Here is a 23,712-nt window from a genome sequence, read left to right as displayed (position 1 = left end):
AGTAGACAGAAAATGGCAACTCCTTGACGTTGGCTAAGGGGAAATCTTAAAACATAAAATAGAGTAAAAGCACTGTTTTTATGAGTTTCTCATGTATAAAAAGGCAATCTCTATCTAGGCATTTTCCTATTTCTCTTGGTTATCATCACAGTAGGTAGAAATTTTCTGTTGAAATGGGATGTGGTATTACCTGTGATATCCAGATCCCTGAGATGTTCATCGTTATTAATAGCACGTCCTAGGATGGGGGAGTAGTGCTGAATTTAAAGAACTGCAGAACCAAAGTTTATTGCAGAGACTGTTTGATGATGAAGGAATGATGGTGAGCATGCAGCACTGAAACCCAAGGCCTTGCACCTGCTTGGAGTACCGTGCAAGAAATCTTTTGAGTATCCAGAAAGTATTCCTCAGCTCTTCTTGTTTCTAGTGGGACTGCATCCAGCAGCAGGCTCTTCCTTTTGTTCTGCAAGACAGAAGAGCAAGATAGAACATGGACAGGCACATGGCTTTCCTGTATGATCCCATTGGCTCATCCTTGAGCAGGTTGAGTTGGCTTTCTGCTTGTGGTATAAACATCACCAGAGTCGCATGGCATCGGCCTTGTCCTGCTCTCAAGGCATTCAGAAGTTGCGTGGTTCTGCCCACTCATGACATGGAGAACAACCCCCCCGGGTGAGGCTGATGTAATGGTGTTTTCCCTGAATGTTTTGTCAGTCTTCTGGCTTCTGCTTTGGGGTAATGCTCATGGACAGCATCGGAGTCAAACCACTGGTCTGCTGGAGCTGAACCTTCCCTTTGATGGTGTAGTGATCAGAAGGACCAACTCAATGGAAAAGGCATTAAAAAAGAGGTGGAAGGACCAGCATGATAGCAAAGTGCGACAAGGGAAGGGAAATAGATTGCTCACCTGGATCAGAAGATTCTGGGTTCACAGGGGAAGACTTCCACCAAGGAGGGATCTCCAGAAAGAGATCCTTCCTTAGTAGCAGTCAGCCCTTCAATGAGGCCCAAGAGGAGCCAGGCTCCACCTCTTCTGGTCATACAGTGAATTGCCTTCACCTGTGCTCCCAGGACTGACTGGGTCTTTTCTCCAGGTGCTCAATTAGTGGTTCAGGCCATGACTCAGCAGCTCCCATACAGATGGTAAGATTGATGCTGGTGATAGCAAAAGCCCTTTGCACTTCTCTAGGTCAGATTTTCAGCAGGAGAATTGCACCCTTTGATAATTGCTGAAGTCTCTGGTGCCCACACCGCAGTTTTGCATATAACCAGTAGCTAGCGATGAGCTCGGGGTTGCTTGAGAACTGCTTGCAAAGGCGTTGATGTCAGTTTTTGGGACTAAAGCCAGCCCCAAACAGCCAAGCTGCCCTACAGCACCTGTGCTGGGTTTTCCTGCCCTCTCGCTGCTGCTTGGGTTTCTCAAAGCAGCACAACCTGGTCAGGTTTTCTGTGTCAGGTAGAGGATGCAACTGGAGTCTTTTGTAGGGAAAAAGGTACTGTGAGACTCCAGGTCCTGACTGGGAGTGTCATGTTAAGAGCTTTTCATTTCCAGGAGCTACGAGAGTGCCTTGTGTTAACCAGGCTGTATCTTCAGGCTGGGTTTTGCTTAATCTATAGCAGAGGGCAGCTGGTGCAGTTTAACGTGAATAGCTGTGGCACCTCCTTGCATGAACTTGTCTCGCGCCAGCATCGTTGTCATCATTTATGTATGGTCTCTGGGTGAAATACGCTACATTAACAAATATCTCTTGTTTATATAAAATGCTGTGAAAGAAAAATTCATCTCCCTGCCTGGCATTATTCCAACCTAGGAGAGTCTGGAGGGAAGAGACTCAGCATGTCTGCATCATGTCCCGTGGTTGGGCCAGATGTCACTGAGCAGTGCTGGGCTGTTTTGAAGAAGTGCTTTTTGCTGTGATGAGCTTTACAGACTGATGAATCCGTGACATGTGAATATCTGGGACTGGACAACACATTGCATGTTATAAAACAGGTCCTAGGGGACCTGAGCGTGGGAAGAGCGACCACGGCCACGCATGGGGCAAAGCATTACTTCAGTCTTTTGCTACAGACAAAGTGGCTCCTGGTGTTTTTCCGCCAACCGTCTGCTTAATCCCCAGGGAAGGCAGGTTTCTAATTGAGGAGATGCGTGCTGTGTGTTCACCCTGAGCTCTGATTTATGGGAGCTGCTATTGGAATACATATTCATGACACTCTTTGCATAAAGTAAAGCAAATTATTGTTGTGAAAATATACAGGGCAAGAATTGGTTCAATTTGTTACCTCCTGAAGTGTCTCTTGTGATTCAAATGAAATGCAAAGTGGCGAGCTTGGTTTTCCATTAGTCTACCAGGGAGGGAAGGGCCATACATTACGGAGCTGTACTTGTGCAGTCATGGTGTGGGGGATTATTAAATACTTTCTGCACCCTGTTGTCTGGCTTTGGTTGCATCCATGTGTGACACCACATCAGTTGTTAAACCCCTGCTGCTCATTCACATGGCGTGTGTATAGCGTGCATCAATGCACTCTGAACATACCTGAAGGCAGCTTTGCTGTACCCAGACTGTTCCCCATATTTTATGGGCTTATAAATATCAATGTGTGGCAGTTCATAAGCAGCAGAAGAGTTCAGAATGGTTGTCCAGTGTGGTTAAATTGTTCCCCGTGCATTGCTCACCCAGCCCTGCAGTTGCCCGCGGTGTGATTTAAGGTGAGTTTCTGTGTTTGAGTACCTGCATATGAATAAAAGACCCTTGTCCTTCGTCAGCACCACCGGAATCAGGCAGATCAGAGGGAAGAGGTGGTGTTCAGCAAGCGCCAGTCTGATTTCTGATGGAGTTTTTAGCATACTGTGTAGATGAGATCTACCGTTAAATTAATACACTGTGAGCTCTCAGTAATTACTTGAAAGAAAGAAAAGCTTGAAAGGATGGATTAGGTGCAGTCGTGCCGAGGGTTTTCCGAATGGAAGACAGGTTGCTCCTGCTTCTATCCCAGAGGGAAAATTACTTAAAGACCGTAGCTGGGTCTGCCTTGTGCAAATTCAGCCTTCTTTCCTTTTCCGTTTGAATTTTAAAATGTTTCTGTTTGTTTTATGCACCCATTTGATTGGCTTTGAGAAGGAACATGATGTTATTTACAGTGCTTTAGCCTTGCACTTTAATCTGTTTTTCAGTAGCAGAACAAATTAACTGCTTTCTCCGTCTCTAGAAAGAGAGCTCTGGTTCAGAGCCAGCTCAGCCTCGAAACAAAGGAGGCTTTCAGTCATCACATCTTCCCAAGCTTCCCATCTTTAGTGGATTATTTTTTTTTATTTTTCCTCTGATTTGAGATCAGAAGTGGATATGTTTAAAGCCATATATTTACAGCACACCAGGCATAAGCCCCGGAGAGCTAATGTAGCTGGACTCGCTGCAATTTAGGGCACGTTCCTGAGATCAAATGCTTTCCCAAGAAAGTGTGTTTGATACATGTGAAATCCTTTTAAGTGGCGAACGCTGCACAGGCAATCAGATGCTGTGAGTGATTATTAATAGCGGAAATTAATGTATTGGGAAATTAGAAAGCTGGAGAAAACTCCTGAAAGGGAATCACCTTTTGGGAACTGGAGTATAGCATCCGGCAAGCTCAGAAAGAGTGGAAAAGCCGATCATTTCCCTGGTAGGAAGAGCATACAGCTACTCAGGGGTCGGCCTCTTCTCCCAGGTAGCAGTGATAGGACAAGAAGGAATGGCCTCAAGTTGCACCGGGGGAGGCTCAGGTTGGATGTTAGGAAACATTTCTTCTCAAAAGGAGTGGTGCTGCACTGGCACAGGCTGCTCAGGGAAGTGATGGGGTCACTGTCCCTGGAGGGGATCCAGAACCATGGGGATGTGGCACTGGGGGATGTGCTCAGTGGGCAGTATTGGTGGAAGGTGGACAGTTGGACTGAATGATCTTAGAGGTCTTTTCCAACCTTGGTAATTCTATGATTCTGTGATTCTGCTCCTAACATCACTGTAAAAGATGGTAAAAAATAACGCTGCTGCTAATGATGGTACTACAAGCACTAAAGAGTGGACTTTATTTGTGGAAATAGTGTTTCAGGAGGGATCAACTTGTCTTCTCCAGGCAAAGCCCTGTGAGCCTGGTGTTATGGAGATGCTCATGGTCTGGAACATCAGGGAAAGCCTTACCACTGGTAACAAAGTCCCCTCGTGTCCCAAATTTCAGGAATTTGGAATAAAAGTGATGGAGAACCTGGGGGAGCTACAGGCAGCTGGCTTGGGATGAAGCTTTCTAAGCAGATCCTGCCAGAAGGAATGTCATGACCTAGTAGCAATGAAGTGCCCCAGAAGCCATTTTCTTCTGCCACTGGCCAACATTATCAAGAACATTTTCTTTCTGCACTGGAAAGCTGCTTATCAAAACTTTGCCCAGCCTGATTATTTCCTGAGTCTTTGGAAAGGATTTTAAGAAAAATCATGCTTCTAAATGCACTTTCATTTTTTCCCCTGCTGCCTTCGCAGTGTAAACCCAAAACCTCACATAAAGTATCTGTTTATTCTCAGTCTTCAGTTACAAATCATTGGATTTCATGTGTTTTCCCACTTGCGTTGTTCAAATATAGATTGCACCACGCAGACGAAGGCTTAACTGTTGAAGGCTCAATAAAAAAGAGAAGACGAAGCTTTTCTTAGTTTCTCTTCGTGTCTGTCTCAGTTTCAAGAGGGAGCCAGTGGAAGCAGAAATCACCTCCTCCTGCCATAATGACAGTCTGGACTGTAGTGAAGCTTTTCAGAAGACAGAGTAAACACTGTAAATTCTTATCCCCCTTTTGGTTCCCTTGTCTCAATTATCGCAGTTGTTTGGCGAGGGCAGACACGGTTCCTGAACTAAAACCAGACGCAGCAGGGATTACATGGAGTCGTTTCAGTGAGGAGAGAGGACACTTGGAATATTACTTTCCTGACACTGAAATGGAAACCATTTTTAGGAAACAAACTGTTTTTCCTACTTAAAAGAAGAAAGCGGAGCACTGATGTTTCTCAGGGATCGTTCCATGCTCCCACAGCAGTGGAAGTGGGGCTGGGTACATCCATCTCCACCAGCATCAAATACTTCCCGGCAGCTCCAAGTAATACGAAATATCCTCTTTCAGCCCCAAAACTCCCTCAGGGATGTGGGTTCTTTGGATCCAGCTGGGTGAGGAGTTAACGCTGTGGACACCTTGTCCCAAGTCTCTGTGCTGTGGCCATCACCCTGCGGCTGTAGAGACCACAGCCAAGGGGAGATATGAGCTGGGGTTTGTGGAAGCAAAGCCCTCTGAGCATGAGCATGAAAATACATGGACACTGAATGTTCTCTTTTTCTCTGGAAAAGCTCCAAAGCTGGGGGAATCTCATCCACCCATGGACCTCAGATCTCAGATAAAACTTGGACTTGGATAAACACTTCTCTGCAAAAATACTCCTGCAGAAATAGCTTCCACGAATGTTTGTATATATAAACAAGTCCCAGCTTGGCACAGTGCTAATAGCTATAAGCAGTTGTTAGAATTAATTAAAGTATAATACATAGTCTGGGAAATGAAACTCAATTTCACATTCGGTCTTTAGCCTAGTTATACTCTAACAAATGTGGTAATAAGTGTTGAAAATGCAGGTGAGTATCATGCAAATTAAAGGGAGAATGAAGTATTTTCTAATTTTATCTGGGAAAACACATTAAAGGCTGCAGCGGGTCAGCTGGTGGAGAATTAATCACTTCCCAACTCCTGTGGTTGGGCTTTTGGGGAGCTTGAATAGCTGCCTGTTCAATCAGGAAAAATAAAGGGAGTTTTAGGCTTTCTAGGCGTTTTGCCCAGCAAAAACAAAAGGTGTCATTAACTGGCTGCTAGTGCCCAGTTTTTCAAAGTTAGTTTTCTCTTGAAACTTTTGCTGGAGTTATTTTTTCTTATTTTTTTTCTCATGTCAAATAATCCAAGCAAAGAGCTGAAATGTTTGCGCGCTGTGATTACTCCTTATTATCTTTATTGAAGTCTTAGGTAATACAGGAAAATACTGACCTTCTATGCTGAGCTAGCTGATGGGATTTTATTCTTGGCTATACAGCAGCCAAGAAGCAAGCTTTCTGGATCTGTAGGTTACATTTTTTCCATCATTCTGTTGTTGTGAGTATGAACTCCTGTTGACTCTTAGGCTTATTTTTTGCCAGCAGAACAGATACATGATATTGAGCAAAAAGAGCAGGTCAGTAAGAGACAACTCTGGCCCAGATTGCAGGCACTTGGATGGGCACAAGCTGTTCTAGAAGAGGTGAAGCCAGCTTGCAGTTTTTATAGCTCGTCTAAATCATCGGGTTGGGCATGGACCAAAAGTTCTGCAGCTCAGCATGGTGCTGGCCACAGCATGAGCCACCCAGCAAGCTGTGGGTCAGTGTGGTGGCTGGACTGGTCTTGGGGATGCTGGGTGAGGACGGAGGTGTGGGACTCCCATTCTGACCGGCCAGACTTTCACCACAAAGCTTCATCCAGAGGTAAGACCAAGGACTGTGATGGTAGTCTCGGTCACCCATCTCAGATGTAGAAGATTAAAGGCCCTATTGCCCAATGTGCCCAGGGCATGTGTGTCCCTGAGCTCATTGCATCACATAGGGCTGCAGGAGTGGGATTTGGATTTGTCGTTTTGCAGTTTTGGAATGGCTGTTTGTGTGTATGCTCTTACCCTCACCTGTCTGTTGTTGATTTGGTAGTGTGGTTCAGCACTTTGCATGTCCTGCTGCTGCGGTGTTTTTCTGGCCTGCTTTATGTTCAGAGGAATGGAGTCGAGGTGCTTTGTTCTCCTTCCTCCTCTTCCTCCCTCCCACTCTGTATCAGTCCTTTCTTCCTTCGAAAGAGTAAGTAAAAAGTAGGTCAGTGCTTTGGCCACAGACTGATCTCGTCTTCCTCAAGCCAACATGTCTTAAGGGTTTCGTCATGTTGGATGAGATCACATCTGAGTGGAGTCGCTTTAATTACAGCTGGTTCCTGGGCGAGATGTGGAGGGAGATGTATTGCAGGTACATTTTATTTTGTGATTTTTGCTTAGAAATAGGGCGTGTTTTGCTTAGAATTAGTTAGTGTGGCTCTTCTGCCAGCAGAAAGTCTGTGGACTTGCCCATGTTTTTTGGCCATATTCTGCACTCAGCTTTGTTGTCTGAGGTTGCCCTCGACGTCTCTTGATCTTTTCATTGCTCAAGCAGCTCGGGAATGACTTCAGAAAGGAACGCAGTTGGCTGGATGATACCCATTTCAGCATGTCTTCCATCACTGTCACAGAAGTATTCTACCTCTAATGCAGCTCTCTCAAATAAATAAAAAATTTCAGCACTTCTTCACTACAAAGTGGCCAGCAGACAAGACTTGGCATGTCAAAGAGAAGGAGGCTGTGTTGACCCCCTTGTGAGGGGAGGCTGTGCAAATAAATGTTTCGTATTTCATATAACAGATATCTCAGCTGTTAGGATCTCCTAGGGACTTAGCAGTGGTTCCTGTGGCAGCAGAGTGAGACAGATTTGTTGCACTTTAAGCTCTGGTTTTTTTTTTCATAAAGTTTCATAAATGTGAATGAAAATACATGCAGTAGAATATTTTATGTGTTCAAAGTGTGAACTTTTAAAAAACATGGACAGTTCACAATTCACTTTGAAGCTAAATTCTCTTAGGTTTTATGCTTTCGTATTTGTGCATGGTCATGAAAGCTGAAGGCAGCCAACTATTGAGGCACGAATTGCAGAACTGCATTGCAATTGAATTGTACTGTGTTCATGTGTCCTGCTTTCTGGTTTGTATCATCTTTTATTCTGAAATGCAGAATTCCTGTGAGTAATACTGAACAAGATGCCTTCATGTCCAGAGTATCTCTTCTTTATTTTTCATTAAATCATTTTTAACGCTGGAAATGATGGGAAAATGATTAAAAGAAAAAAAATATATGACATTAAAGGGATTGTTTATTGATGTTAAAATCCCAATGGGAAAATGAATTTTTGAATAGCCAATTTTCTGAATTTCTTCAGGAGCATGCTTACTGTTGCTTTGCCTCTGAAATCAAACCATTTGAAACATTGGTTCTTCTGTAGAACCAGAAGCTACATTTTTTGTGGAAGGTGAGAATATGACAACCTGGGATGAAGTGCATTGCTGGGCCATTTGGGCCAGCCAGTTGTCAGCAAATATTGGAATGTGGAAGGAGTGGGGTCACCAAACGATGAGGCTTATTGGAAGCACTGAGTAAAATTAGTTTTACGATCTGAGTTAAATCTTTAATGAACAATTCACGTAAAAAAACCTCACTGCACGTCTAGAAAGACATTATGATGAGCAGTCTTGGCTCCGGTGGCATCTCATAAGTGAAGCAGCAAGAGGAATAAATGAGCCCTGTCTCTTGCTTTACCTTTTCTCTTAATATCACAGTTGATAAGTTTTGAGTACTAGCAGTTAAAATAGAAAAAGAAAGGGAAGCGTTTGTCACAGAGGCATCAGCATAGCAGCCAGGAGCACAGTCCTCTTGCTTTCATCACTAAAGTGCTTCCGAAGTCTGTATTAGAACAGAACTGACTTGAGCAGAGGACTACATGAAAAAAAAAACAAAACAATAGAATGTGGAATACTGAAGAGAACTAATATATGTACATATTGCAAAGAAGTAAATATACAATGTGCAAGGAAAGAAGCTGGAGATGTAGCTTGTCACAAGGAATAGCATTTGTCCTCAAGCTGTATAACCTCCCTCACTGCTTCCTTGCAGCCTCTGTGTTTCTCTCTCTTGTCACTATGAAGTTCTCCCTGGTTTGAGTACCAGGTTCAGCGTTTCCTGCTTCTGATGCTTATTCAGACTGGTCTGGACAAAGCTGATAGATTGACGGTGGCCTTTATCTAAAAGCAAAGAACGAATTGTAGTCAATAGAGAATGAGGGTTGCTCTGAGATTTCATTTTGTTCTTTCACCCCAGTTAATTGTGGGCAGAAATTGATGTGGCTGTCTGAGCAAAGCGCTGCGAGAGGCTGCCTTTCACTTCCTTAATTGAATTCCTATATGCAAGAAAGCTTTTGGACTGCTGCGAATTCAGAACCTGATGGCATCACACATGAAGGACCGAGGATCCCTGCCAAGTGGTGACCTGCAGTGGGGCTGGTAGGACACAGTGTGCCTGTGATGGCCCCTGTCCTGCCCAGTGCCCACCCAGTGCTTTTGCCCTTCCTGTTAAGTTGGAGCTTAACATCATTGCTTTAGTCGGGGGAGAGGTAAATTGGGGTTGTTTTAGTGATTAATATGAAAGGGAAATAAATACCATGCTTTTCACGGAAGGTGGCTGTTCCCATGGACTGTGTCTTGCACCAGCTGAAATACTGAAATTCAGGAGTCTTCACTGAAGCCAGAAACACTGGCCCAGCATGGCTAATTGTTTCTGTTTTCTTCCTGTTCACAGCTGCAATATATCCAGAGGGTCAATTGAAAATGCAGGCTTTCCTCTTTCCTGGTGATATTCAATAGAGTTGAGCATCCTGGCCAGGTTCAGGCTTGCATTTCATTCCAGGGCCATCACGTGTGCTGCAAGGCAGAGCTCCAAGCTGCAAAATGACTTCTCTGCAGCAAGTCAAACCCAGTATTGCCACTTTGAGCTTCCTGATCAGGAAAAAAGATCCATTCCCATGATTCTTGCATGTCCCCGTAGGGAATTTTCATGTCTGGCCGTGGTTCTTTACAGGGTGTGAGCAGGGACATCGTCTCCTACAATACAGAGAGGGGCTATAAGTAAACACACAAGATTATTTTATTTTTTATTTTTCCCTTAGTTCTTCCCACTGTTGCTTTCTCTCTGTGCTACATGCATCATATCACCTATTTCCAGTGCATCAGAAAGGTCAGTCCTTTGCACAAAACCAGCACTTGAGATTTATTTCAGGCTCCAGTTGTTTCAGAACGCCGGCTGAGCACAGCTGTTTCCTTCTTCAGATCTATCTTTAAAATGGGAATAAGAAACCTTCCGCTGCACCTTTTTGTGCAGCAAGGAGTAGCAGAGAATATCCATGGACCCAGCTCTCAGGAAGCACAGGCTCCAATTAATTGCAACAAATTTGAAGAATTTGAGTGCACGTCACCCTGAAACGCCCATCCTCCCATGGCAGTATCAGATGATGACATGCAAGGTCATTGTAACACCGTGTAATTGCTACCGGCTAATTAGCATCACAGATACTGTTGGCGTTAAGGATCAGGTGAGCTTACGGTCGCATGATCCTGGCTGAAAACCAGGTGTTGGTCGCATTTCTGCCACGCTCCTGGTTGCCACGCTGTTAATTCTCTGCAGATGAAGTCATGGGACTGCCTGAGGCTGGTGGGGACCTCTGGGTCCATCTACTCCAGGAGGAGCACCCACAGAAGGTTGCCCAGGACCTCTTCTATATGGCGTTTCCTCTAAACCAGTTTCCTTAAAAGAAAAAAAAAGTAAACAAAAAAAAATACCTTCACATTGCTCCTATTTGGCACCTGCAATAGCAGAGTGCCGTCAGGAGCATGTTTGAAATCAAACCCACGAAGATTGCGTTTTATCACCAACTTTAATTCACAGTGTGGACGTGCTCAGCAAAGGAGCCCCTTTGTGAGCTGGGCAGCAGGCATGATGCTTATTCATGGGCTTACTATTAATGCATGCAGTAACTCATCGTGAACTAATTAAGCAGCTGAATTTGTAAAGGAGACATAAGGGAATAGAGTACCGGGCATTTGTTTAAAGAGCACAAAGCAGTGTTGTGGTTTGGGCAACCGACTGTTGTGAATCCCGCTGGCCCCTCGACACCGGCAGCAAATCCAGCGACTGCCAGCCACAGGGATGTCCACGGTGCAAGGCTGCCGTGTTATTTCTGATAGAAAATACTTCTGTTTTTTCCAGGGCATCTCTGAAAGCAGCAGGGAGCGTTCTTCTTGAGGTGACGTGGTAGCTGGAAGCTGCCAGGTACCAAGCCCCGAAATTCCTGCTGCCAGTCACGCTGCCCACCTTGATAATCAGCAAAGCTAGATCCAATGTGAGCAGCTCATCTCTTCAGTTTTTCTAACCCGACAGCTTTGTCAAAATTAACAGTTGAATTGCCTGGCATCAGGTGAACCTCAGAATGGACCAAGATGCCAAGGTTCAACGTGGTTCTTCATCTAAGTGGAAATGGCTGGGGAGAGCCTGGTGTGGAAGCAGCCAGGTAGAAGGGAAGGATGGAAATGGAGCAGAGACTCCAATGCTGACGGCTGAGACAGGCAGAGAGCAGCAGCTCTGCAGCTGCCGCTTCCAGGGGAGGCTCTCAGTAATTGCTAAAGCCGCTTACAGCAGATTTTTTTATTAGGAAGGATACTAACAAATATTTTAAAGCTGTTCTAATACCTGGAGCTCTGTTTAGGAGCTGTAGACCTAATGGTGTGTTTATCCAAATTCTTCTGGTTGCTTCTGTCAAAGCAGCAGTCCTAGTTGATTTGTCAGCTGCGTAGACTTGTGCATGCATTATGTGGGTGTCCTGCTGGAAATTACATCTTGTTTACTTGCCTTTAATCGTCAATTAGCATGAAGTGTTTCTACCAAATGGATAAAGAGATTAGCAAGTGAGAAAATAAAATTGTTACTGGGGGAGACATCTGGAAAGACTGGCAGTCATAAGTGCGTACCTGCACGGTGCATGGGAAATATTTTGACAGTTCAACCTGAAAGCAGTCTTTGGTGTTGGCACTTTTTTTTAAATACATTGATTTTTTTTTTAAAGAGTGGCAGTGCGGAACATGGCTTGGATGCTTTAATGGAATCTGGAGAGTCTGTAATATGTTTCTGGTTTGGATAAAAGAGGAAAATTGCTTCTAGTGCTTTTATGCTCAAGTAAACAAAGCCAAAATCATCATGCCTCTGTGATGTCTTATCTATAACGTGTTATCAGAGTGGTATCTACATGCAGCTTTCATAGAGCCACTGAGAATTCTCAGCTCAGAGAGATCCAACTTCACTGTTACTTTATATCGATCCTTTCTTAAAAAATAAAAAGTAGGAAAAACTGGAGGGGAAGTCCAGGAGGACGGGTTGATTATCAAGAACCACTACCCATGGGCTGCCCTTGAGTGTAGGAAGCTGAGCAAATGTGAGAGGACTGTGGAGGGTGTAAGGTCTCCATCCTTGAAGATGCTCAAAGCTTGGCCCAGCCCTGAGCAACCTGCTGCAGGCTTGTTGGGGTTGGGGTTGTTCTGCAGGGTCTGCAGAAGTCCCTGCCAGCCTTAGCAGCATTGTGATTCTGTGAAAAGGGAAACAAAACCCATTGCATTATATATTGTCTTGAGACAGATGCATTTTTTCTGGTGCTGAGCTTTCTGAGGGCGAACACATGGATCTTGGCACAGTCCTCACTTTGGTGGTGGGCTGTCCAGCAGCGACTTCCAGGGTCACTGCAGGTGCCTCAGGAAAGACAGACTGACAGCTCTGCTCTGCTCAGCCGGACTGAGCTGGGACAGTCAGAACTTCAGAGCAGCATGGCAATTCACTGCCAAACGAGCATTTATGTCACTGCATTTATGTCGCACTGGGAATTAATCTTCAACCTCCCTCCATTTGCTTTAGCTGCTGATAATTCTGTCCTCTGTGATTTTCAGCAAGGAGCCCTATTAGCTCAAGCTGTGTACAGCGCCTTCATAAAGCTGAACAACAGAAGTTAATCTTTTCCCTTTCATCTCTGTTCCTGTGTTGGTTCTGAGCAATAGCTCTGTAAGTTTTCACCCTTCTTAGCATGCCAGGCGTTTCCCTCATCTCTTTATCTTCTATTTTCCTTAATGTCCTTATCCTTCTTCTTGAGACAGCCTCATCTGCAGGGACCGCTGCGCTGCAGATGCAGAGCAGCTAGTTGAAGGAGGTTTAAGAAAACAGTTATCTGAAGATTAGGAGGAGATGGCAAGCAGCCGGCTCTAGTTTTATCTACTTTTGCTCCTTGTTAATTGCCGTTAGAGAGAAAAAGGGGTTTTATGTTTCCAGAGATGGCGAGTTGATAACTTGTTTAATCTTCCAATCTCACTCGTTCCAGTCTCATGACTCACCCAGGAAAGGAAAAAGTTTCTCTAAAAGAGCACATAAGATAGCTACCAAGCTGCTTCTTTCTCTGTATTGAGTTTCTCCCTCTCATTCCCAGGATGAAACTAAGCCGAAAATATCACGCCAGTCCCCGTACTGCAGTCTGTGGGTCAGGTGTCCTCTGAGCTGATTTCTTGCTACTCTTTTCGTCTGCAGAGTGACCCAGTGCAGGCAAAGTGCCATGGGTCCCTGTTGTGCACCCTCTGCTTCCCCAGGGATCAGGCAGGAGATTCTGGCAGGGGTTTCGTTTCGCCCCATGCTGGCTGTTGCGCATTATACATTGATTTTGGAGCGATGTCTTTAGACCTGAAACCTTTCTGGCTGGTGTGAGCAGAGCTGCATGTCGTCAGTGTTTTAGGAATGAGGTGGGTGGTTGTACACATGCAGGCTGTTTCTGCAGCAAGGTGCAGGAAGTATTCGCTCTCCTTTTTTCCTTTGCTTTGCTTTCCCACTGAAAGGACACGTGGACACTTGCTGCACCCAAGTCTTTTCTCCTCCATTTCGGTCGCTACTTAAAATTCCTGCTGGAAAGAGCTCAGGAATTTCTCCCCTCTCCTGTAACCATTTGTACTTCATTATTTTTATGAAGAAGAAGTAATGATTTGCAGATGGCAATGGAAGAACCCTCCAGGAATGTGACTTTCATTTTGGATGTGCCTTTTTACCATGGTTTGGAGCCAATAGATTTAGGAGCTGGAATGAAATCACATGAGGCCAAGTAGACACTGCCAGATGTGCTATTCCCAGCTCCAGATTTTCTATTTCTCCTCATTTTTCATAGGCCTTTGTCAAAGCGAAGTGCCCAGCCTGCCCCTAAATTAGCCCAGCTGCAAAGCTCAGCAAAGGGACATCAGTGGGGTGGTGCCTCATTGAAACCACCCAGTAATGTCATCCAAGAATTAACAGTTTGTTCCCTAAGATTTGGGGTTTGTTATCATGGTGGGTTTTTTTAATCCGCCGATTATCTCAAGTTCCCACTAGTTCTTGCAATCCTCGAGTGAGTCACTGTTTCAGTTTTCAAAGATGTTTTCTTCTGTTAGCCTGTAGATTTCCTGCTATTTTATAGATTTTCACTTATTTTTTCTATATTAATGACCTCAAAAAACCATAATCACTTGGCCAGCAGTGCCCAGGCCTGGGTGACTTGGAGGAGGATGAGGTGCCTCTCTTATAATCAGCTGATGGCAAACAAAAACGAGCCTCACTTACGACATAGTGAATAAATCACTGTGGGTGGAATGGATATGCAGGGAGCTGTGGGCTGGATACGGTCCCTGGCTCATGGTCCTCAATGGACCAGGCCACACCAAGGCTCCCTCTGCCCTAAGGAGGTGAAAGGCCTTTATTTTGTCAAGCTAATCTATTTAATTTGTTTAATAGAGACCTAATAACAGCTTGAGCTTCATTCTGGTGACTAAATATTTTACTCCTTATTCAGCGTCTGCTGAGGTTAGTAGGAATTTTTCCATTGATTTCCACGGGCATTGCCTGAGGCCTAAAATATGTTCAGGCACGCACTGAAGTGCACTTGTCTCCAGAGAGCTGAGAGTGTGGGGATGCCAACCCTGACCGAAGCTCTCCCTAACCAGTCTCATCTGTGGATGAGCTGCATGGAATCCATCTCTGTCCATGTCTGGGCCCATGTCTGGGCTGCTGCTGAGATCAGTGCCTGCTGGAGGCTGCTCCCTCCACCTTATGTCACTGCGTAGTGCTGCTCATGGACATGCTTTCTTCCCAGAGCAGGGAGGGAAAAGCAGAAAAAGAGGACTTCTCAGCTTTCTTTTCCTTTTTTGGTGTGGGAAAAGGTTGCATTTTCATTCTCATTGTAGAAAGGGAAGAACTACCAGCACAGAAATGAAATGCAACAATAGGTTTTGGTCGAAGGAAGGCACTTTCAAGAAAAACAGCAACTATAATAGCGTCCCAAGTAATTGTTACTGCCTTCTGGAAGGATTTAAATACCTCATAATGGTTGATCCACAGATAGTGTCGGGTGTGACCCATGGCAACTTGTAAATTAATTGCTACCTTTAAACCATACATTTGCTTAATAGCCGCTATTGGTTCATTTTAAGAGATTTTATGGATCTGGGACTGAAACCAAGTCCCTCAGCCATTGGCAGCATCAAGACTTTGGCTGCATTTTGCTCAGCATGTGTGTGTGACCCATTAATATATGATCTTAATGCAGATGAAGTTAAGTCCTGTCTTTCTCCTGCATGTATGGAGCTTAAGAGAAATAGAAGCAGCTTTTTCTAGACCAGCTTTCCAGCGGCACTGCTGAATGAGAGTTTCATCAACGGCTTTGCTGTACAGATTTGGTGAGGAGCATCCTTATATAATGCTACATACATATGCCCACATTGCTCCCAGTAAAGCAGTTCAATGACTGGTCAAGCTGGAGAAGCTCTGAAAGACGAGCATCGGTGTTTCTGTTCTGCTGATACCCTTATCTGGGACTTGTAAGAATGAAGGGAAAATTCCAAACTGAAGTGTTCTTCATGGAAACAGAGTTCCTGCTGTCTGACAAGCTTGCCTTGTCTGAGCTTGAGGTTCTTGATTTCTGCTGTGAACACCTGGGCCTGCCCTGTTGTTGCTGGGCCCAGCACCCATCTCAGGGTGTCGCTGAGGTTTTAGGCAGTAATTTGCCCAAGGTACCTTCAGCAGGGCTTTGTTACAACAAGGGGGAACAGAGTGTGTGTCGGTCCCTGGGAAAGCTGAGTCATTCCTCCTGGTGAAGGAATCTATCTTGAAAGTAATTATACAGAGATGAAAACAGTCAGCGGCGAGCTCTGTACCAGCAGTTTGAGTTCAGATTCTCATTTCATCCTGCAGAAGGATGAGTAATTCTAAATAGCTCTAAAGACATTTAAAAGCACCCAAACCATGACAGACAGAATGCAGCAAATGAGAACAAGGTAAGTTATTATATGCTTTGTGAGCATATACAAAGCCCTGTTATCACGGGCACATTGGTACATGCATTATCATTGTGTGCGTACCAGTAATATGCTTTCTTCGGCATGGGGCACGGCTGGTGACAACAAGCCTGATCTTTTATTTCCCCAGCAATACTGAAGGCTCTGTCAGCCTTTTCGGCTCTGAACTGGGTCAGAGTGTAATGAAAATAGAGATGCAGCAGCTCTGTGGCAGTTCTTTCAGCAGGAAACTCCTTGTTCAAACCTATGTGGGACCACTTGCTGATGGGAGAAAAGTCTTCATCTGTATACTCAGGCAGAAAGCTAACAACGCTTGGAAGTGCTATGCAGGCAGGAGAACCCCAGCCTTTTGCTGTCTGGGCTGTCCATGGCCATAAGAGGGATGCGAGCAACCAGGCAGGCTTTTTTCTGCCTCCAGCACGATGTGCATAACTGTGCTTAACGGTGTGCTAGAGCTTGCTCATTTACAGGAAAGATCAACGAGCAGCTCCTAGTTAAACTAATGAAGCAGAGCTCAGAGGCACTCCTCAGACCCAGAGCTCTCCATGCGCCTCGGAGGAGTAGATCCTTTTGCACCTGAATGCATCTTTCTAATTAAAATAAAGTTTTATTATCGTATTCTGATTGAAATCTCAGCCCTGGTACGTGCTGATGGCATTGGCATCTCCCAAGTGAACCGCTGCCGAGTTCGGCGGAAGGGACCGCACTTAAGGCTGATTTAAAGCCTATTGAAGTGGATGGAAATATTTCCATTTTCTTTCAGGGATTTGGCTCGCTCTTCACAAGTGTAATTTGAAGCTGAGCCAGGATGTGGCCCAGACTTCATTTTAGAGGGAATTTGGTTGAAGGATTTTCATGCTTTAAGGTTTGCAGTCACCCGAAGGCTGCCTGGTGACTTTCAGGTGTTTAAAAAAAAAATTAACATGCTGGTATGACTTGCAAAACCACAAACGGCCTCAGAGGAGCCCTTCTCCTGCATAACCTTGCTAGAGCAGAGGGATGCGTTAAAAGCAACCTCTGCTCAGTATCTGCTGCTGCAGCAGTGGGCACTTTTTCCAACAGGTGTCTCAGTAACATCAATTGGGCAGCAGTCAGGATGGAGTCTTCTGATTTTATGCTTTGCTTCCATCTCTTATGGTTTGTGTGCTTACAGGGAATTGCCTTATTTGTCATTTTGAGCTCATACAGAACACATGAATGCCAGTGAATCAGGCAACTAATAACACTTGGTGTTGAAATCTAAACAAATGAACATAAGAGAAATGAGTCATCGTGACCCAGAGACACAGCGCTGCTCATTGTTTTCCTCTGTGCCGTCCACTTTATACATTCTTGTTTCCAAAACTCGTTATTTTGTTTGGATTTTGAAATGCTTTTCAGAAAGTACTGAAAAGTTTCCAAAATTGAACTTTAGAAACGATCTAGTTGATGATAATGTTTCGCTTCAGTAAATCTGAATTTTGCTCCAATCACAACTTTCTTATTTCTTAGAACTTATTGCAACTTCTGAACTTAATGCAAAGTTAAAAATACATCAACTGTCCATTTTGATGAACTTTAAATGCTCTGCTTCCTTTTTGAAAGAATTGCATTGACATCAATGTATTGTAAATTTTTTAAAGGGTTTGTTCCTTTTGACTCAACTGTTTTGAGATATTATCAGAACTTTATATGCCAAATTCAGAGCAAATGTCTGCGAGCTAAAGGATGAGAACAGAGCCAGGCACTCCACATCCACACCATTTGTATCTCTGGTGTATTCATAAAGCCTCCTAGAGTAAAACGTCGTGCACACATGCCAGAGATGCCTAAAAACATCTCTTATGCGACTGCTCTGGGGCTTGTAGCCTCTGTAATGCATTTTTAAGGAATAAAATAGAAGTAGCTGCTTCAGCAGAAAAGGTATTAGTGCTGGTGCGCCCTTGAATGGGAAGCTTCATATTTGGAAGGAAAAGCTGAAACGAGACTTTTTCAATTTTATGATTTTGTCTGTGGAGAGAGTCCTTTTAATCTCAATTTAATGAAAGCAAGCTCAAGGTGTGTAAGTGACTGTGTGAGTGCTTGGAACAGGCAAGGGAAAAGGTTGAAGGGGGCTCCAAAGTGAGATTACAGAATGACAGAATCACAGGAGTTGGAAGGGACCTCAAGAGTTCATTGAGTCCAACCCCCTCTGCTAAAGCAGGTATCCTACAACAGGTTGCACAGGTAGGCATCCAGACAGGGAGACTCCACCACTTCCCTGGGCAACCTGTTCCAATGCTCCATCACCCTTACCATGAAGAAGTTCTTTCACATGTTTGTATGGAACTTCCTATGTTTAAGTTTTAGGCCATTACGCCTTGTCCTATTGCTACGCACCACCGAGAAGAGCCTGGCCTCATCCATTTGCCTCCCACCTCCCTTTAGATGTTTATAAACATTAAACACATCTCCCCTCAGTCTTCCTTTAACGCAGGCTGAACGGGCCCAGGTTGCTCAACCTTTCCTCATCAGGGAGGTTCTCCAGGCCCTGTATCATCTTTGTAGCCCTCTGCAGGACTCCTTCTAGGAGATACCTGACTTTTTGAACTGGGGTCCTTCTCCGCAGAGCTCCTCTCCAGCAGGTCATCCCCTGATCTGTACTGATACATGCGATTATTCCTCCCCAGCTGCAAGACTTTACACTTGGTCTTGTTAAACCTCATCAGGTTCTTCCCTGCCCAATTCTCCAGCCTGTTCAGGTCTTGTTGTAGCGCAGCCTTCTGGTGTGTCAGCCACTCCTCCAGCTTTCAATCATCAGCAAACTTGCTGAGGGTGGACTCTATCCCTTCATCCAGGTCGCTGATGAAGATGCTGAACAAGACCAGACCCAGCACTGAACCCTGGGGAACACTGCTAGCTACAGCCTACAACCAGACTCTGCTCTGACAACCCTCTGAGCTCTGCCAGTCAGCCAGTTCTCAATCCACCTCACCATCCACTCATTTATCCCACACTTTCTAAGTTTAATAACAAGGATGTTGTGGGAAATGGTGTCATACGCCTTGCTGAAGTCAGTGTATACATCCACTGCTCTCCCCTCATCTACCCACCCAGTGATGACATCATAGAAGGCTGCCTGGTTGGTCAAGCATGATTTCTCATTGGTGAATCCATGTTGACTATTCCTGATAATCTTCTTCTCTTCCAAATGCGTAGAGAGAGTATGCAGAGCAAGTTGTTCCATAACCTTTCCAGGGATGGAGGTGAGGCTGACTGGCCTGTCATTTCCCACATCCTCCTTCTTGCCCTTTTTGAACACTGGAATGACGTTGGCTGTCGTCTGTTCTTCATGCACCTCTCCCATTCGCCAAGACCTGGTAGAGATGATAGAGAGCAGTTCAGCAAGCACCTCTTCCAGCTCCCTCAGTGCACATGGGTGCATCCCATCATGGCCCATGGATTTGTGTGTGCTGATTTTGGCTAGATGCTCTCTGACCACATCCACCTCGACCAATGGGAAGTCTTCCTTTCCCCGGATTCTCTCTCTTACCTCCTGGTTCTGGGATTCCCAAGGGCTAGTCTTAGCGTTAAACACTGAAGCAAAGAAGGCATTCAGAATCTCTGCCTTCTCAGCATCCCTTGTTACCAGTGTACCCACCTCATTTAGTAGGGGACTCACAGTTTCCCTAGTCTTCCTTTTACTATTGACATACTTAAAAAAAAACCCTTTCTTTTTATCTTTTCTCTCCTTTGCAAGGTTTAATTCCAAGATGAAGAGTTTCTTCTTTAGACGAGACAGAGTTTGGAGTAGGGTTGGGTAACCGTCGTACACTTTCTTGTTTATAAGAATGTGATAGTTCATTTAGAGAAATGAATTGGGAAACACTTCATAGACATGAAGGAAAATGTGGCAGAATAAATTATCTCAGTGACACATCAGGAGCACCCATCTTTTTCAGTCTCTCAGACTAAAATAACTGAGAACAGTCTGGCCTCGTTAGTTGTTTACTGCTAATGAGTGATGTCTTTCATCCTCCTTGCTCCTACAAAATGGCAGGGATTGCTTTTTCCACACCGCAGCCTGTTTACAGATACAACATTTTGAATGTATTGGTGAAAGGACTTCTGTAAGGGGCTTGCTGTCAGCCTTCACCATGCCATGCAAAGCTCCACAAGCCACCAGAAGGCCCTACACAACAGATCACATTACCCTTTCCTTCCCTGGTGTGCCAGGATGTGTAAATCCTAAATCAGTAGATTTAGTTTAGATTTTAGGCTAGCTGAGAGAGGGAACAGGAACATGTCCTCCACAGACCAGCACAACTGCAGAAGCTGTGGTGCCCTGGCTTGTACTGTGAACTTGGCCAGATGGGTGGACAATTCCATGAAAAACCTAAAACGTGTTGTTTTTTTGAGGACGTAGTATCTGATGGCAGACTATTCTGACCCCACAGGGCAGGGTGATTAATACAGGCTCTTAGTTTCTGCTTGTGGAAGCCTACCTCAGTGTCCCCTTGCTGAGAGCTGCCATGAGTACTTGAGGAGCTGCAGTACTTGGGCTGGGTTTTCTGTCCTGCTCCAGCAAGAGTCTCTTGTTGCCCCTGAGCATCGATGCCACCAAAGTTCTGTAGGCTGATGGCAGCCAAGTCTTGGAAGCCCTCCTCTGCTTCACTGCTTCACGCAGAGCACGGAGAGCACAACAGAACCATATGTTGCACCATCACCGCTGGGGTTCCTGGTCCATCCATTTTCTCCCATATATTCTGATTTCTTCTGGAAGCTCTCACTTCATCTTCTCTGCCCACGCCTCCGCAGCCACTCTCTGGAGACAGCTGATGTGGAGGAGCTGTGGGAGCACTGAGTGAAACCTGGTTGTGTCTGCCAACCCACAGGATTTTCTGTCCTCTTCTTGTGAGAGAGCTGCTCGTATGAAACAAAAAATCAGGCTCTTCCTGGAGTCCTTTCTGTCTGGCTGTAATTGGGGAAGGGAGAGTGATTTGCTCCTCTTGGGCAGCCAGGCTTCTGTCCTTGCCTCCTCCATTTAGCCTTCCCCAGCTGCTGGAAGGAGAAGAGCTGGAGGAAATGGCTTTCCCACAGGGCAGTGAGTCCAGAGCACAGATGTGTAATAAAAGGAAAAAAATTCTGTTGCCAAGCAATAGCAGAAGAGCTGCTCTGGCCTTGTGCAGCAGAGCTGCTGAGAAGGAGCAAAGCCCCAAAGTCACCCTTCAAAGCTTTGCTGCTTCTCTTGGAGGCTGAAGGAAAAATAAGGGAATTTTCTTTAGCAGAGAACAGCCCTTTTTTCCATGATACAGCATGCGCTTATCAGTCAAAGAATAATAATTCATATTTTTTTGCAGGCCTCTTCCCTATCTCTTATTTGTTGGTGCCAGCTCAATCTGGGCGTAGGTACTGAGGGGGATGGTCCTATGCACTGGGGTCATCTTGAATCCCATAGAGCACCATGAGAAACATAGGCACAGATCATGATGTGCACGATGCATCATGGCCATGATGTAGAGGAGCCCTGCCCTGGCTTTTGCGGACGCTTAGAAGCAGTGAGCTGCTCTTCCTATGCCTGCCCCTGGAAAAAAAAAAAATAGGAAACATAAAAATATCAGCAGGGGGCTACTGAATAAAAGGCCTCTGTCTGCTGCTCCCTAAGTCCCTGAGCCACAGATTGCCTGGAGCTGGGAAGGAGCTGGGGCCAGGTGTCACCATGTGCTTGCCCTCCTCTTTGTTCTCACCCATGGATACTGGCAATGATTGCCATTGGAGAGGCCAGAGGTACTGTACAAAACCAGTTTGTTGCTTTTAGTCTTTACACAGTGCAGATAAGGCGTAAATCCCTGGACACCACACTGCAGAGGATGCAGTTTTCCCCCTGGGGCAGGCACTGGTGGGCTCTGCCCCCTGGGGCCATGGAAGCGATCCATGCACGTGGTGGGGATGCCTGGAGTCAGCCAAAAAGGAAAAGGCAGAAAAGCTGCAGTCGTTGTGTGACTGCATGGGGATGGGCATTCGTCATGGATTTGGGGTGCTCACAGCTACAGCAGCGTGGGCAGTTTGCTGGTGGGTGCAGGGTGGATGCCAAAGCAGAGGACAGCCTCAAGTGCAGCCCCATTTTGGAAGAGTTGGAAAATAGCAGTTCTGCCTACTGATGAATTTCTACAGTGAGCATCTGTTTTCTGTGCTGTCCCAGACTTCGGCTGAAAGAAGTAGGAATATTCTCTATGGAAATGTCTTATTAGAATATCATCACCATTTTCATACTTCCTGGTGCTTTTTGAGGCTTGGAGTTACAGAGAATGATAATTGGTTTCTTCGTGTTAGAACAGAATATCCAAGTGTGTACTCATAAGTGTATATACATATAAATAAATGAAAACATTCATTGTTTTCATCAACATGCTTCATTGGAAAAAAAATCCTTATGAGCTTTTTATTGCTCTCTAATAGCTATTCAGGTGACAGTCTGTCTGAAACCAGCATTGTGGGATTGTATCACTTCTACTGCAGTTATTTCTAATTGGCAAATCAAGGACAAGAGAAGTCAGGGAAGAATGGATAAGGACTGTGCTCCCATTATTAAAATGCAGTCTCAAAACTGGGCTGTGCTGAATGAAATGTGGTGCCGCTAACCAGGCTTGCAGTTCCTTCTGCAGGAATTGAGGGCATCATTATTCTACAGAGACTTTCATTTTTTAATTTTTTTTTTTTTTTGAGGAAGAGTAAATTAATTAGTGCTTTTAAAAAGGGACTGAATATAAAAATAGAAGCTGATGGATATTAGACTCTCTTAAACAATGACTATGTGTTTGGGGAGTTAGAATAGAGATTCTTAAGGTCTATTAAATATTTAGTGTGACTTGTGTAGATGAATGGACAGCAGAAAGCACAGATCTGTGGTAAACAAGGTAACATCAAACGAATAACCCGGATCTTGTCAGGTTAAGCACACAAAGGTGCTAATGTATGACTTCACCAAACCATTCTGCATGTCGTGTAAGATAAATACTATTAGACCCTCATAATAAGTGAACTGAGTCTAGCTCCATTATGGAGGTGTTTTGGTTTCACTGGATCTGCAGCTTCAGTAGAATGCAGCTGAGCTATGGAGGACTTTGGGATATGGTTCAGTGCAGGGATTCACTCGTGAGCATTGACTGTTCAGAGGAACAGGGCTTTTATTACACATCTGAATTGCTGGAGGTTTGTTCTTTAATACATGGCAATGCGTTGCGTTTCCTAACTCTCTTCTTCTCTATTAACTCAGCTTCTCTGTTTTAAATGTACTGCAGATCTTTGATTGATTTAAGTGCAGTCTGACCTGTAAAAGATTCCTAACCATCTCTTCCTTGTACACCAACTTGTTCTTATTGACCCAGCCATAGTTAACGTCCTTGTGTGCTGTTTGTGTAAGGAGGAGGAGGAGGGTATGCCCTGATCCATCTCACCTGTGCTTTGCTGTCTAGTCTAGCTGAATCACAGTGAATGTTCCCATCTCCTCTATGGTCTAAGGAGCCTAGAAGACAGACCAGGTTTTTCGTCTGCTACCTATGGACACTGGCTGTCCAGGTACAGTCTGCAAACAGGTAGGAAACAAAAGTTCTTATATGCTATATGATAATGTAACTTGGAGAATTTCCTGAAGGGCTCTTCTCCTCAGCTGGAAAATCTGACAGTGCTCAGAGATGAGAAAC

The 23,712-nt window shown here is 44.9% G+C and overlaps 1 protein-coding gene across 5 annotated transcripts in view; it reads left to right on the top strand.

Annotated features, from left to right (window-relative positions):
* The window catches only part of GALNT17 (polypeptide N-acetylgalactosaminyltransferase 17), a 190,118-nt gene that overhangs the window by 139,391 nt on the left and 27,015 nt on the right, over positions 1-23,712 (top strand). Inside the window, exon 1 of one of the 5 annotated variants that reach the window (XM_021415780.1) lies at positions 19,255-19,275. The exons of the other annotated variants lie outside the window; for them this stretch is intronic. Coding sequence (XP_021271455.1) covers positions 19,270-19,275 — 6 coding nt within the window. The 5' untranslated portion in view covers positions 19,255-19,269. Of the gene's footprint in view, positions 1-19,254; positions 19,276-23,712 lie in introns of those variants that run through there. 5 annotated transcript variants of the gene reach the window in all.

This window comes from Numida meleagris, chromosome 18, assembly GCF_002078875.1.
Source record: "Numida meleagris isolate 19003 breed g44 Domestic line chromosome 18, NumMel1.0, whole genome shotgun sequence".
In the NCBI taxonomy this organism is placed as follows: domain Eukaryota; kingdom Metazoa; phylum Chordata; class Aves; order Galliformes; family Numididae; genus Numida; species Numida meleagris.
Note: the sequence above shows the minus strand (reverse complement) of the source record. Positions and strands in the feature narration are given on the sequence as shown.